The 16,581-nt window shown below is 39.3% G+C and overlaps 1 protein-coding gene across 2 annotated transcripts in view; it reads left to right on the top strand.

Annotated features, from left to right (window-relative positions):
- Positions 1 to 16,581, top strand: part of KIT (KIT proto-oncogene, receptor tyrosine kinase) — a 55,793-nt gene that overhangs the window by 29,004 nt on the left and 10,208 nt on the right. For both annotated transcript variants that reach the window (XM_039551148.1, XM_039551147.1), the window contains 11 exons: positions 2,069 to 2,258; positions 2,944 to 3,059; positions 8,290 to 8,404; positions 9,591 to 9,784; positions 10,880 to 10,986; positions 11,081 to 11,207; positions 11,466 to 11,570; positions 11,659 to 11,769; positions 13,397 to 13,547; positions 15,315 to 15,403; positions 15,759 to 15,886. In XM_039551148.1, coding sequence (XP_039407082.1) covers positions 2,069 to 2,258; positions 2,944 to 3,059; positions 8,290 to 8,404; positions 9,591 to 9,784; positions 10,880 to 10,986; positions 11,081 to 11,207; positions 11,466 to 11,570; positions 11,659 to 11,769; positions 13,397 to 13,547; positions 15,315 to 15,403; positions 15,759 to 15,886 — 1,433 coding nt within the window. The remainder of the gene's footprint in view (positions 1 to 2,068; positions 2,259 to 2,943; positions 3,060 to 8,289; positions 8,405 to 9,590; positions 9,785 to 10,879; positions 10,987 to 11,080; positions 11,208 to 11,465; positions 11,571 to 11,658; positions 11,770 to 13,396; positions 13,548 to 15,314; positions 15,404 to 15,758; positions 15,887 to 16,581) is intronic.

The raw sequence follows: 16,581 nt of genomic DNA, 5'->3' as shown, positions 1-16,581 counted from the left end.
AGATCATTCTGGTCTGTGTAGTTGCTACAACTGTTCCAGTACCGTACCATTCAAGGGTTTAGTAACTGAGGGAAGTGTAGCCTTGGATTCTTTTTTTCCTTTTCAAATCTGTTTTTCTGCTGCACAGACACGCACTCCGGCAACACTGCTTGTTTTGCTCTCCCTGGTAGCGTAAAGAAAACAGAAGTGTTTGACCCGTGTGGGTCAGATCTTGAGCAAATAGGCAGAGGTTTGAGTGCCCTTAACCTTGTTGTGCTGGTCGAGTGGTAGGGCTCACAATGACAGGGATGTTTTCCTCATTTTTTTTACAGGAGAGACTACATTCATATGTAAAAGAGTGAAACAGTGTGAAGTATGAAAGAAAATCTTCTCCCCAAGGGGATCAGTGTGAAAGCTTTTATTATAAGAGGAGGGAAGTTCTTAACTACAGAAATTCTTAGTACTACTACATATGCAAATGTAGCTTTAAAAAGGATTGACTTTGGAAAGTCTGGGGTTTAAAATAAAGCATGGCACTATAAAAAGTAGGAAATAAGATTTTTATTTAGTAAAATGCAAGGTTTGTATTTAATAAAAAATGCCAGAGAAAAAGTGGAATCTTTCCTTTCTGAGATAGTTTTCTCTCTCCACCCTCTCAAGTTTGACTTAAAATAAAATAAGCTCCAACTTTTGGATACCTTTCACCATTTATTGTCAAACTGACTATCTTCACCTGAAGTGTGCCAGCTCCCAGAGTCCTAGGAAGTGCTGTATGGTGTGTACATAGAGGGAGATCTGGAATTGCATCAGATACTACATCACTATGGCTTTAACATTAGCCAAAGGTTTTACAGGAAATAATGTGTATTTTTTGTAAATTCCTAGTTACATTTTCTAGCAGTTAATTTATCTAATTATAGAAGGTACTAGAACTGTATTACAGGGACCGATAGCATCATAATAAAATTTTATTTGAAGGCTGTTGGGTCTGATTTTGAATATAGCGTGCATAGGGAATCCTGTGTTTATACAGACAACTGAAAAAAGCATTACAAACCTTCCGTTTTCAGATTTGAAATATTTTTCTCTTTTCTGATGATGGAGACCATTTCAGAGCGTACCTGCCTGCTGTGAATTTACTTCATCCTTTCTTCTTCAAAGCATCTGTCAAGTGCTCTGGCAGATCCATATGCTTTCACCAAGCCCCACTGGCTCTGGTTTTCCCAAGCTCGGGTGCCCAGCTGGCCACGGCAGTTTGATTACTAGAAAGTGGGAAGAAGCAGGGATCTGAGATTGACTTCAGGTCTAAATTCAAGCTCTCAGTAAATGTGTTTCCTAGTAATTGCAATCTGCCTGTCAAACTGATAATTCCCTTATGAATTTCTGTAATAGGACTGAAAAAATAGTCTTTTTAAAGTGAATCCTCAATCTGATGGGTTTATTAATGAAATTAAAACCACTACAGCAAAGATGTTGTTAGACATGATATTTTGGAATGGAACTGCGCAGTGATAAATAGTATCTGCCAAATGAAAGATTAAGACCCAGCAGCAGATGTACAGAAATGCCTTAGTTTAAGATTATTGGTATCTAGGCCTGTGGACATTTTTCTCTAATTACAGCTTTTAATAGCTTCATTTGTAATGTTGTTCTTAATTACACTTGACAAAGAAACCTTTAATACTCTAGTATACTGTAATAAATGATTTTAGCTTGCTTTTTTTGTAATGTTTTTTTCATACCAGACAGTTAGCAAGTCAAATTTTTGGAAAAATAGAAATACTTGAGTAGAATCAAATACATGCTTGCATTTTTCCAAAAGTATATAGAGAGTATTTTTCACCACAAGATGGAATTATTTATGGTAAAGCACTCAAGGCTGCTTTAAGTCCTGTGCCTCATGCTTACATGTAGCTAGTAGCCTTGGGTTTGGCAGGTGAGGGTCTGAGTTCTGCTCTGCAGATAAGATTTCCTGTTTCACAGTTGTATGTTTGATCACTGATCTTGAAGTCGTCTAAGTGTGGTTAGAGTACTCACAATTTTCTAAATGGCCCTGAAATTGTTTTTCTTCTCCTCATATGACCATCAGCTAAAGGATTTGTCCGTTTGTTTGCAACAATGAATACCACAATAGATATAAATGCAGGACAAAATGGAAACTTAACAGTTGAATATGAGGCATATCCAAAACCGAAGGAAGAAGTCTGGATGTACATGAACGAAACATTACAGAATTCCTCAGACCATGATGTCAAGTTCAAGACTGTGGGCAATAACAGGTAATATGCATGGCTGTAAATATCGATTTCACTTTGGAACAGCAGACTAGGGTCTGCTCTGGAAAGAGGAAAGTGGGGATGGTGAGAAAATTGTGACTATAAAAGATGTAGAATGTGTGGCTTGCCACAGTAACTGGTGTAAAGTCTGCCGACCTAGATTTGGATTAGCGTCGCGCTAACCACACCATCTGAGGACCAGCATGCTGTATACTCACGACTCACCTACATTGCTGTCCAAGAGCAAAAATGAGAATTAGGGTCGTTTGTGTGCAGAAACTCCCTCCACTGCCACAGCAGACCCCAAGTGCTCTGGATAAAAGCTTATGCTTTTATTTCTGCTGGGCACTGTTCTCTCCTAATCCCTTGTCTTCCCAAAATCCAGTGAAGCACCTAGAACATGTGGCCTAGGTTGTGAATCTGGGTCCCCTCCTCAGTGAGAAGAGGAGCAGGTGGTGATGCATGCATGTGGTCTGAGCCTGATGCTGAGCTGCTACCCAGACACACATCTGGGTGTTAGAAGTGGCAAAACTGCTGGATGTTGGAATTGCAGTCGCAGTCATAATGTAAGATAGGAGTGTTTGCATGGACGATGTGTGCAGAAAATGCCCTTCTTATTTTCCGTGCAGCAATTGCCTGTTCAGAGCAAGTTGTGTGTCTTAGTAATGCTTAAATTTTTCCTTTACAGTTACACAAGTGAACTTCACCTTACACGATTAAAAGGAACAGAAGGAGGCATTTACACATTTTTTGTGTCCAACTCTGATGCCAGCTCCTCTGTAACATTTAATGTCTATGTGAAAAGTAAGTAAAGTGAACAGTCTGAAATATTTCATTATCACAGTCATTGTATTTTATACAACATAATGTATGCACAAGATGTCACAGTGTGGTTCAGCATATGAGAGGCTTTCTGAAGTGAAGCACATGCTGGAAAACTAAATGTCAAGATATAAAAGTGCAGAGTACTCACACAAATCCACCTACTATCCAGCATGACCTTACATTCTAGCAAATGTATTCCAGAGATTACCAGAGAGCAGCTAGGTTGTTTGTACAGAAAAAAACCTGTAGCACCTGGAAACATGATCTCAAAAATAAGTATGTATCATAAACTTTTTATAATTCCAGGCGGAGCAGGATACACAGGGTTTATAATTTGCATTTTTGGCAACCAGTTAAGCTTTTGTCCTTAATTTGTTTGAGTTGGATGCAGAGTTTGAAAGCTTGTCAGGAGAATTATTCACATTTAGATGCCTTTTGGCATCTAAATACTTCTGTATAATAATATAAATCACCATTGTTTTAGAGAAATCTGCATAGCTTTACAAATGTGTGTGTTGTCATCTTTGGGACACGCTCGTTACGGAAGAGCATTGGCCTCAGTTCCAAATAGCATTCCTCAAGAAAATGCCAAACTTCAAAATTAATTCAATGAAACCTTCCGAAAACCCTGTCCTTAGTGGAGCCATCCTCTTAGAGCCTTTCATGCTCTCAGCAGACAAATATTGGCTGCTGCTAAAGGCCAAGCTTAAGGAAAATTAAACCAAGAGGGGACTTTGAGCCCAGCAAGAGGAACTGTATCGAAAGTAAGTGAATGCGCTGCAAATGTGGTTTTGTGTTGCTGCTATGCTTTAGCAGCAATGTGTCCTTCTTCAGGCACAGTTTTGTGTGGAGGACTGTCAAGATTTCCACAAATGCATCAAGTCCTAGCTATTAATTTCTGAATTCTTCACATTTATCATTGAAGATCAACATTTGTAGCATCTCTATTAGCAATGACATAGTTTGGATCTAGAAATGTCACTTGGGCTCCTTTCAGAACATGGTATTTCTTCCTTCATCCATGAATGTTGACACTTGTATTGTGCCTTCTGTGTTTCCTAGCTCTGATTTCTGAGATAAGGGCACTAGTGATCTCAGATGTCCTTTGTTTCAGTGAATGAATGTGGGTCACAGTCATGAGGGATAATTCTAGTATTTAAAAGATTAGTGGAGCAAATTGTTGAGCCAGAAATGTAATTTCACTGAAGGAATGGGAGAAACTGCAGGTTGCCTGTAGTCTGGGCACAAGAACTAAAAAAATACTGTCTCACAGTTTTGGCATTATCAGGTTTCAGTTCTCAATGCAGATTGTCATGTTGCTGCTTTTGAGGCATGTGCTACTTAATAAAAGCTGAAAATCCCTGTGGATCGTGGTTAGGAAACCAGACCAGGAAGAGAATAGAGAAGCAGAATGGGCAAGGCAAGAGGGAGCATAGACACTTTTGTTCTTCTGAATGGCTTGTCCCTACAACCAGCAGCATTCAAGTCTGTTTCCTTCTTTCTTCAACTACTGGTCTTGTAAGCAGCAAGATCAGTCTTGGGATGCCGTGAGGACACTTAAGCAGTCTCATGGAGCCCATGTTGTCATGCACTGTGGCCCTGGGTGGATTGCAGCCATTGCTGAAGCAGTTGGATTTGATGCACTTGACTCAAAAAGTTTCTTTTGGCATTTTGACTAAGCTCCTGCAAACATTTTTTCATTTTGAAAAAAAGAAACTAATAGATTGGCCTTTCTAGGGGTTGTTTTAGACAAAAATAACCTGTTTTCACTGGCTTGCAAAATGCTCATTATTTAGCTGTGAAACACAAACTGCATGACAACATACCATATTATTTGACATAGCAGAGTGACTGCCAAAGGTGAGTCATGTGTGGGTGGGTCAGATCCTGATTTAATGGTGCATCCTCACCTGGCATTGTTGTCAGGGATTTTGCATAAATTGCTTAGATGTAGCTCGTGATGTTTACATGTCTGGCTTGGGCATGTAATCAGCAGAAAGTAACCAAACAGGTAAAACAGGATTCATAATCAGGAGAATGTCTTCACATAAACAAATATCGATGCTGAAGCATTTGCTGAAAGAAATGAAAAACCCAGTGTAGAAATACTTGCCTTGGATTTAAACATATTTAGCAATTGCATATGCTAATCTGAAACAATACTGTATTGCTTTTAAAATAGTGTAGTAATTCATAATAAATGTATGGAGAGAAGGAGCACTAAAATTAGGAGCCAGAAAGAAAATTACAGCTTGACAAGCAGCATACTGTACTCAGTTACACTTAAGAAACTGTAGAAATCTCCAGAGTGGCAAGGTATGGTGTATCTAGCAATTAGCAGAGGAATCTTCCAACTACTACCTGAATTTAATGCAAAATAATATCTCAGCTTAATTACAGTCAACAAAATATTATCTATGTGGTTGGGGCTCCTGCTGCAAAGAGAAAACTGGTCATGGTATTATAGATCACATGAAGCCAAGCTCAGCTGTTTTCCTGTCATTGGACTATGCAGTGAACAATAAGGAGTCACCACGATACTGTAGAAAGATTTGTTCCAATCCAGAAAATGTAGCTTCAGTGGGGAAAAAAACTCTCTCTTTGTCTGGGATGACTGACAGTACCTATTAAGTGTTACTTTTTAGACATTTACTTCGTTAACAATGAAGAAAGGGAAACTGGCAATAGAAAGCAATTAAACTCAGAATTTCATTATACAGAACATTGAATTAAAATAGGAGTGACCTCTTATAAGTCATCTTTGATACACTCAGAATTGACATAAATAAAAGCTGAAAAGTGATTAATAAACTTAATGAAATTAGAAGTTTAAGACATTTAATGCCTGATTACAGAAGGCAGAATGCATATATGCTGAACAATGTAACAAAATGTTTAATATTTAGGGGATTAAAGTCAGAACAGTAAGCAACATCTGGTCATTAGGAGTCTGCCTGATAGCCGGAGTGGTAATTAGGCAGCAAAAGTCATAAAATCTAGCACAGTAAAATCCCTTTTAAAAAGAAGATGTGCAAGACAGCTCGGCACCTGTTTGCAAAAGGCAGTCCATCTTCACTCCAGCATCCCCTGGAGCACCTGCACTGGTGGTTGAGGAAGGTGCTCTGGCTGCCAGAAAGGGGTGCAGGTGCTGAGACGCGTGCGTGCCTGAGCTGCCAAAGGAGCAGCCAGTGGGAATGGCAGTAGCAGCCATCTCAGTCCCCTTGGGTACTGGCATGGGGGGACCTCTTTGCTGCCTCAAGTGAAATGTGTCCCTTAATATCTCTGAGCCAGGGAGGCTTGGGAGCCCTCGGTGCTGGTGAGGAGATGCTGATCACTCTAGTTGCTACATCAAAGTGCTTCACCAGGCACATGACAGGTAGAGCTGCTCTTAGGTCAGCACTTCTCAGAGGCTGCTACAGCTCAGCTTCCCCTGGCACCAAGGCTGGACCACACTGCCTGGGCTGGACAGCCTGTCATCTCCTTCACTGTCGCAGGATGAGTGCATGTGGGCTCGCGGCCATGCAGACAGGCTTTTATTGCACTAGGTTTTTACACTGGAAAGAGCGTGACTAATTGTGGGCATTTTCGTTTCCCTCACTCAGCTTCAGATGTTACACGCAGACCAACTCTGGCGCAGTATTTTTTCCAGGGCCTAATGCGCATATGCCTCTTATATTTGACTTCTCAGTTATCTCATTTCTTGACTTACATTGTACTGTAATGTTGCCTAAAATGCAGCATAAACCTAAACAAATAGCACATGGGTTGTAGTTTAGCTAATTATAATTTCACAATCCAGCCATTTTGATTGGAATTTCAGAAATGTGAATTACATGTATTCTGTGAGCATTGAGGCTGGGTTGACATGCTGTGTGCTCTCAGAGAGTTCTTCACCAAATGAGTAATGCTGAAAATCAGTCTCAACATTTTGCAACAATGTTTGGTTCTTGGTATTTTGCATAAAACACAACATGCAGATTCAGAAATGAAAGAACATTCAGTTCCTGTAACGTGAGTCACGAGGAGGTGGTACGTGATTGAGAATATTATCTGTTTTATTGCCTCTAATTTAATCAGTGAGTAGAATATTCTATTCATTAAAAACTAATGCTGTGCAGTCTTTGTACATGGGTTTTATCTGAAATAAATCTATGTTTTCCCACTGCTTCACCACTTTCTAGAATTAGAAGTTCATCTTACATTTCTGTAAAGCTGTATTAACTGATAATGGGCTCTTCACTTGTATCTGTCAGGTGAGCAGCATCATTGCAATGTAGTCTTTTATAGTTGCTTTCACTAACTTCTGTTTAGGTGATCTTGCAAGGAAGCTAAGGTTGTTAAGGGAAGGAAGGAAGGTCAGTAATTCCAGTTTCACCAGGAAAAACCCCTTGCTGTGTTAGTGGTGCTCTTGGCTGAAGCTTCTGGCATTGGACTAACAACTCTGAAGTCCACCTGACTGCACTGGTTTCCTGCCATACTTGAAACAGGGGCTCCTAAACCAACTGCAGGACTAGCTCTGTTCAGGATGTGACAAAAGGCATTGGCCAGATGAATTGCTTTCTAAACTACCGGAGCAATCACAAATTCTCATTTGGAAAACTAGTACGTTTAGCCAAGTATTGGCTTCTTGTACGTGCGGTGTTTCAGAGAATCAGGCAGTTGGGCATTTCAGTAGCGATATCTTAGAGGGATGTATCCTATGTGGGGAGGTCTGCACTGGTTGCCTTGCAGCGTAGTTCCTTTCCTGGCTGCAGTGGTAATATTGAATACGCAGGGCAGATGTAAGAGGGATGTGGTTTGACAGATTTAGTACACTTCTAACTGTGAAGAAACTGTCCTTTTTACAGGTGGGTAAAGTCATGCTGTGCAGGAATGGGAACTTTATTGTTCCAAGCACAGGCTTCTTTGGGTTGTTCAAGCTCTTAGCTTTGCTGGTTTAGGATCTTTCATCAAATCAAATACTCAGGGGGAGATAAGGTATTCTTCTGACATTCAGCCCAAGTACTCAGTGTAAGAACTAATATTTTCACAGATACTCGATTTTTGCAGGACACCAGTTCAGACACAAACATCCTTGAGCATAAAAAGGTCTTGCTCACCTGAGTGATTCCATGCATGATAAGGCACACAGCTTGCTGGTGTGAAGAGCAAATGGCAATGCAAATCCTGTGTTCCCCTAATAGATGACTATTGCTTTTCTTTATTACAGCAAAACCTGAGATTCTCACTCTGGATATACTTAGCAATGGTATTCTCCAGTGCGTAGCAGCTGGATTCCCAGCCCCTACCATATACTGGTATTTTTGCCCAGGAACTGAGCAGAGGTGAGTTAAGTAAACAAGAGTCTCCAAAGGTTATTTATGTGCGACACACCCAATTGCTAATTAAAAATTAAGAACATGGAATGACTTCGTAATAGTTATATTCGAATGTTGCACTGTGTCTTTCATCCTTTTTGGCATTGCCTTATTTGCAGTAGTTTGTGAGAAGGTAGGGATATGTTTCGTTATTCTCCTTTGCATTCTCTCCTTGAAAGGGGAATAACCAACACTTTCTGCTGCGTAAAAGTGAAAGCCAAACTTTCTGCTGCAAGCTAACTATGGTTTGTATCAGCTTGGCCCCAAATGACACATGTTCTATGTGCAATTTCACAGGGTGGCAATCACAGAATCACTTGTGAATATGGCTGTTATAATTTGTTTCATTGTGTAATGAAGTAATTTTTCCAGACATAATGTAATTAGATTTCTGTTCACATGAAACATATGACAAGTAAACAAGTCTAGAGTTGTTACAAATAAAGCCGGATGTTTTTAAAAGCAGGCATTTTAAAGAAGATTGTAGAGTTTCACTGTGAAGTGGAGCATTTGTGAAGCAAGTTTCAAGGTTTTTCTTGACTTCCCTCATAGTAATAGACCTCGTACTAGCAAGTCATGGGTCTCCTTCCCACCAGTGTAATTTGTTTTATGTCTAAAATAATTGTTATTTCCTTAATGGTTTCAAATAGTACCTTTTTTAAAATCTTAGATGTGTGCTTATGTAGTAAATATGTGACATATGAAGGAGAAGCAACATCTTGGGAGAAAAGAACTGGCTGTTTTCTGACTGCATATAAGCTTGGTGGTGCTTTATGTACATCATGGACTTTTTTTGTGCAGTAATAAGATGATGCTTGGGGAACATTTACAGAAGTGGGTATAGACCACAACTGCTTGACACTGAAGTTGAAAATGAATGTTGAATGGTATAAAACCCACAGAGAAGTTACAGACCTGTAGGTATGTCTAATCAAAAGCAAATGCAGACACCGTGGTCTCTAGTGGGGCCAGGGTAGGTGTAAGTATCCATTTCTCCCACTACATACAAGACCATGAGACCCCATGAGTCGGCTGTTTCAAGGTTAATATCTTCAGCCAAATCCCTTTGTAGACCAGTGTAGTTCCATTCTCTGTTGGTCTGGCACTTCAGGTAGCAATCCATTGCAGGTAACTGTTGGTATTGTTTCTCCAGGTGTTTTGATTCACCAACAATATCCCCCATGGATGTCAAAATTGGTTACACAAATTCATCAGCACTGTCATTTGAGCGAATCCTGGTTGAAAGCACCATTAACGCCAGCATGTTCAGGAGCACCGGCACCGTGTGCTGTGAGGCCTCCAGCAATGGGGACAGGAGCTCTGCTTTCTTCAACTTTGCTATTAAAGGTAACGTCCGGACTGAATGAGACCACAAAACATGGATGGTGTTTAGCTCTTCCTGTAAAAGGATTTTAAGTGTTTTTGCCATAAGAAAGTTTACAGTACTGTGGCTGAGCACGTGATAACGTACTACATTGCATGTTCTGCCTGTCAAAGTATTGCTTTAATTTTTCAGTGACTATTGTGGTACTGTCTTTTTAAGGCACCTGTTCTGCAGTGCAGTAGGTATGTGGGTTTCTTCTGTCTGTGCAGCACAGAGGAAAACCACTTACAGCATTACTCTGGCTTTCCCTCTCTCTCTCCCTTTTGTTTTCCTGTCATTGTCTGTTTTGAGTATTCAGGCCATCACTTCTTTTTTTAAAAGAATGATTGCATTTTATTTTAGGTTTTTACAATATCTCAGGAAAAATGCTGTCCCCAGCTTGCCTGGAGCTTCAGTGTCCTGCTGCTATAAAAGAAGTAACAGCAACAACATGCTGCAAAAGGGCTTATGAGTTTTGTAGTGGTATTTGTAGGTTTGTGGGGGAGAAAAAACCACTAGAACATAGATGATTTGAAATGTGTTTGTAAAGCTGTGCTCTTCTTTGCAAAACCAAATGTTCTGCTTATTTTTTTTTCCGTTACAGCCAGATAGAACATACAAACAAATACGCCAGATTTGGGGCAGATGGGTTGTAGTGGAATGGTATTTCTTCACTACTTGACACAACCTCTCCATGTGAAGACTCTGCTGTAGGGATCATACGTAGGTGGGGGGCAAAGGGGAAGAGAAAAAATTGGGACTTCAGTTAAAAGCTTCTTTCTTTAACCTAACTTGACTGAGATCATGCAAACCCCTTGCATTACCTGATCTTAGTGCCAAACCTCGTGAATTAATGAAGCTGAGACTCCGAAGGCATGAACTGGGTGGTTTCTGTGCCAGCTCCATCTCCCACAGCTCTTTCAGGAAAGACATTCTGACACACCTGGAGCACATCTGGGAAAGTCAAAACTCCAAACTGTATTTTACAAAGAAGAACCAAGGAAAGGTGCTCACCTGCATCTTTTTAATTTAGTTTTTCTCGTTCAGTATTTTAAGGAGAATTTTCTGTTTCTTTCCAGAGCAAATCCGTACCCATACCCTTTTCACCCCTCTACTAACTGCATTTGGAGTTGCTGCAGGACTGATGTGCATCATAGTCATGATTCTGGTGTACATATATTTGCAGGTAAAATCAGAAGCCCCTTTGCCCAAGTTAAAAAAGCGTGTGTGAGCTGCTTGCAGAGTCCTCAGTAGTCACAGCTGGTCTCTTTCTTTTCCAGAAACCCAAGTACGAAGTTCAGTGGAAAGTTGTTGAAGAAATAAATGGAAACAACTATGTTTACATAGATCCAACGCAACTTCCTTATGATCACAAATGGGAATTTCCTAGAAACCGTTTGAGTTTTGGTTAGTTTAGATTTATTTAACTTCATCTGCAAGGTGAAACCTTCAGGTCTCATATGAGACTTTGGTCAAACACAGCAGGGTTTTGTCACAAAGATGTTGTGCAATAATGCAGATAATGATAATTGCTCATTCTTGCCTTGGGACAAAAGGCAAGCAGACATGTCTGCAATAGCTTCCTTGATATCATATAATAAGATGTTGAGCCCTACAGGAGGAAGTACTCAGAGTTGTTACAGAGTATTTTGTTTGCTTTATTAGGTAAAACCCTTGGCGCTGGAGCTTTTGGAAAAGTTGTTGAAGCCACTGCTTATGGTTTATTTAAGTCTGATGCTGCTATGACAGTAGCAGTAAAGATGTTGAAAAGTAAGTTGCTGTAGTACACGATACCATTTTTTCTCTCTTCTCTCTTGGTTGGTGTGTTACATACTGAACATTGTGCTTTGCCTTGCAGCAAGTGCCCATTTAACGGAAAGGGAAGCCTTGATGTCAGAGCTTAAAGTGCTGAGCTACCTTGGAAACCACATCAACATCGTGAATCTGCTTGGAGCTTGCACTATTGGAGGTGGGGTTGTCTACAGATTATTGGTTGTTTCTGTTCTTTTTTATTGCCGGGAGGATGAACTTTGTGAAGAAGAATCCAAGGTGCAGCTCTAAGTGTAGAAATCTTAAATACATTTCATGCTTAGACATGTTGCAGATCATCATGATTATCATCTGTGATTTACTGAATCTAGATTTTAGATTCATTTTAAAAACAGTAGTAAGACTACTGTAGCTTCAGCTGAACAAGAAGGTTGCTTTTATTCTCTTTCATGTGAACCATTGTGTGCTTTCTTCTGGAGAGATGACAAAATGTACCGTATAAACTTTTTCCTCCATCACATTGTTTCTCATTAATGAGAACTGGTTCCTTGTTGGTATCCTAGGTGAAGTCAACAGGCTTGTCTTCCGTAGCCTTCCAGCCTTCTGTTTAAATGTATCTGCTGCAAATATATCTGCTAAGGAACCACTAAAGGTACAAATTCTAAGCAGCAGAAAGTTGAGAAAAGTAGTTTTGGAAATAAAGAATTGCAAAACCCTAATGTTTCACATTTAGTATAAACTTCATAAGTTTGTTTTCATACATAATAAAAGCTACAAAACCCCTGAAGTGTCAATAGAGAGTGATAGAAACTTGTATTTTTAATTTATACTCATTTTAATATGAAAGATGGTACTGCTTCTTACACATTTTTCAAAGAAAAGGGGCTTGTAAAAATTCATAGTTTTAGACAAAGGCAAAGCATTTCTCACAATTAATGATTTAAAAATAGGATGAAACTATTTTGTTCAGGCAGCCAGCTAAGTAGACTCACTGGCCCAAGTGCATGTTTCTCTCAGTGGAAAAAATGTGGTGTCTGTAAGAAAATCACACCACAAACACTTGTTTTGCTTTGTGAAAGCTATAATTTTTAACTGTAGAGAAATGGAAATAAACCAGTGAGGTTAGGCAACAATGATACAGAGTAAACTTAGAGATGAAATAACACGCAGTGTAATTACATATTCGAGCTCTGTAGCTGGAGTCATTCACTCAAAAGACATATATTTGATCTATAAACATCCTTGCTGAAGATGACTTGATTCCCTTTTCTGATTTCATTTTAATATTCTAAGACCTTGTGCAGTGTAGTTTTCTGTTGCAGCAGGCTGTTCTGTTTGAATGATTTTTCCTATTATACTGCAGAATATAACACTCTACATCATTTCCAAAACATTACTGAAGTAGTGTGAAGCTCTACTGTAAACAGAAGTGAATCAAAAGGATTAATGTTTGAAGCTTGAATTACTCTTAATGTTTGGAACAAATAACTTCCTTCAGGAAGTGAGCAAAATCAAACAGATGTGTCTGGCCAGAACCATTATCGCATGAAGAAAAAGACTTATTTGTTTAATTTTTGTACAATCCAATGCTGTTGAGGGGCAGAACATTAATTGGGACACAGCTTTAGCTGGACCACAGTTGTTCATCTGTGAAAGGGAAGATGCTCGGTTACTTTTCTATAACTTTTCAAGTCTAGACAGTGCTAGGCAGTGTGATTTTTTTTAATAGTCCAGCCTGTGTGCTTCACTGAATGCTAGCTTTATGAAGGGTTTTCTGCTTTAAAAACAATACTCACCAGCTTTCTAAACCTTACATGCATCTACAGGTCCCACTCTAGTCATTACAGAATATTGCTGTTATGGTGATCTTTTAAATTTTCTGAGACGGAAACGAGATTCATTTATTTGTCCAAAACATGAAGAACATGCAGATGCAGCTGTTTATGAGAACCTTTTGCATCAGTCAGAGCCTGCAGCGTAAGTATGACCCGCTGAAATGTACTTGTGTTTTTAGAAGATTGGGAAGGAGGAGATATCAAAGTTTATTAGAGATAAGAGGTGTGGAGAAACATTTAATGCAGCAGGCTTTGGAGATTCTTGGCTGCACAAGAAAACAATTTAATTAATAGGCTATTTGTTCAGGGGGTGGTTTATTCCAACAGAGTGTCATTATATACAGAGTGGATTGTATGCGCTCTGTTTTACTTCTTTATCAAATTTCTGCAGTTATTTCGTGCACTTCCTTGGCTCCAATCTTTGTACATATTTGTGTTTATTGATATTGTTAAACTTCAGTAGTGCTTATTTAGCAGCTTGAATGACAGCTTCCCCGGTGTCGGGCTGTTAGTGCCCTGAGTTCTCCCAAGTTCCTGCCTTCAGAAATCACTTTTTACAAAGTCAAACCACTGTCTTACAATGTCAGCGGCAGGCTGCCACTGACAGCTCACTACATTTTGTGGTGAAACAACCTGTGTCATGACTCTGAGATTGCTCTTGTACTTAATTCATCTGTATATTTTTAACTGCTGTGTTTTATATACCATCCCAGAGTTCTTTCCAAGGGCGTTTCCAAGCAGATTTCCTTCCGTTTGCAAAGTGAGAGAGACAGCTTACCAAAACCTAGAGGCTATTACAATATCTGCCCATTCTACATTTTAGTCTGTTTATTGCCCCAGTGGGCCCATTACTTTGTGTTGGCAGTCACAAAAGAAGCAGGCAGACCCAAGGAGTTGGAAAAGTTCTTTATCCCAGCAAGGTGTAGCCCTGGTGAAGCTGTTTGTGCTGTGGCAATAAATGGATAGCTGGTGATGCCCCAGAGAGGTTGGGACCGCTGTGGAGATGAACATAAGGCTGTGATTTGCCATTGGAGGTTGTGCCCTCTGTTCAGTGAAGGGATCTTGCTGTTTAAGCACAGTTCATAAATTGAGTTATTAGCAGCAGAGTGTTTACAAAATTCTCGTGGTAGTGTTTACTGCTGCTGAATGTGTCAGATGTGTTTATGATGGTAACTAAAGCTATTGGTGATCTCATTGCTCCTTCCTATGTTAGCTCTGTGGCTGCATTTATTGTTCTTAAACTAAGCAGATGTTTCAGGCTAAGGAAGTATATGAATTCCAATGGCAATGAAGTGAAAAATGCCAAAGTACATCCATCATTTCTAAAGGTGCCTAACTGTATATTTATAAACCATATAGTATGAAAATCTGTACATTTGAATTATATATAGAAATAAGAAAATTTAAACTTAAAAGAATGTAGCAGATGGCTGTCCCAAGCCTCGGCTGATTTTTTGAAATACATATGAATCCCCTATGGAACTTGGGAATTTCTGAATTTAACATTTTTTACCATTTGTCTTCTGCATTTCAATTGCCAATTGAGCTGCTGAAATATTCTGGTAGAAGTTGGCCTAAGGAGAAAAAGGAAGCACTAGCAGATCCTGTGAAACATCTGGATGTTAATTTATAGAGAGTGAGGTCTGTATAAACAGTATTCATGTGAAAGGTTTTGCTTGCTCACCTGAGCCAAACTCAAACTTTGAGGTGTATCATTAACTGTACCAACAAACCTCTCTTTCTGTACAGGCATTTCCTCATTTTTTTCACACACCCATGAATTTCCAATCAATTGATCATTTGTAAAGCAATTATTCAGAAGGTTGGCCTGATGTTGGCTTTTTTCTTGGATGGCTTTTGGGACCTTTTTCACTAAACTATGTTTCTTTTGTTCTGCTGCCTCTTACAGTGATGTTGCCAATGAGTACATGGACATGAAACCAGGAGTGTCATATGCAGTCCCACCAAAGGCTGACAAAAAACGACCTGTGAAGTCTGGTGAGTTCAGTGGCAAGGAATTCTGTTTGCTGGTGGGAGTGCAGGAAGAGGGGTTTCATGGATTTGTTCAGTTTTAGCATATTTGTCTTTTGTGAATGGGGATGCTTAAAACTCAGTAATAGGTGTGAGAAGGCTTGAAAAAGAACAGTATGCTCAATTACAGTGTCTTGTATTTCTTCACACTTAAATGGAGTATCAGGATTATTTTTTTCCTTTTTGGTGATGGGCTATTTATGTGATTCTAGACTGTTACTTACTCCAGTCACTGTTTTGTTTAATGTCAAAACAACTCTACATGATTTCTACATGATTACACTTGCTTAACTCAAAAGCTGTTGTTGTTTATATTGTGTAGGATCCTACACTGATCAGGATGTTACCCTTGCTATGCCGGAAGATGACGAACTTGCTTTAGATGTAGAAGATCTGCTGAGCTTTTCTTACCAGGTGGCAAAGGGCATGAGCTTCCTTGCCTCCAAAAACGTAAGTTAAGAATTTTTCAGAGATGGACAGAAGCAGTAGATTTGTAATTTATTTTATCATCAGTTTCAGTGTTTTAATGTGATCCATGTGTTTAAATGCTGAATATGTCTATGTTCTTTTCAACAAGCACTGTGAACTGATAGGCTCCCTCTCATACCTGAAGCTTTACCTAGAGTTGGAGTTGTATACTGTGCTTATTGGCCAAAAGTGATGTTTTATATACCATAAAACAGAAGTCAGTGTGAAGCAGTGCTGTTGTGTATCTGCTGTTCAGGCTAGTAGAATCAGAGCAAAGGTATCTATTTGCATGAATTTTAAGCAATGCTGCACTTGCTACTTCTCTCATGTAGAAAATGCTGCCTTAAAAAGGGGAGACACCACGATGTGTGCTTTTTTTTGTAAGCAGGGCTTAATTCACAGGAAATATCTTGATTTTTAGTTTTCTGGAAAGATAAAATCAGCTGAGAGACCCACAAAGAATATTCATTGATTACACTGAGCATAATAGACATTCCTCTGCGTTTTGTAGGAGAGGTGTTGCATAACAGAAAGGGATTTATAAAGAAGTCTTAAGCACAGCATAATTAGTATCTTCCTATGGTTATTCTTACATTTTATTTCAAAAATGCCATTTAACATGTAAACATTATGACTAATGTAGCTACTACAAGTGTACCTTATTTAATAAAGTGCAA

The sequence above is a fragment of the Corvus cornix genome, chromosome 4 (genome assembly GCF_000738735.6).
Source record: "Corvus cornix cornix isolate S_Up_H32 chromosome 4, ASM73873v5, whole genome shotgun sequence".
Taxonomy (NCBI): domain Eukaryota; kingdom Metazoa; phylum Chordata; class Aves; order Passeriformes; family Corvidae; genus Corvus; species Corvus cornix.
This window is presented reverse-complemented; position numbering and strand designations above follow the sequence as displayed.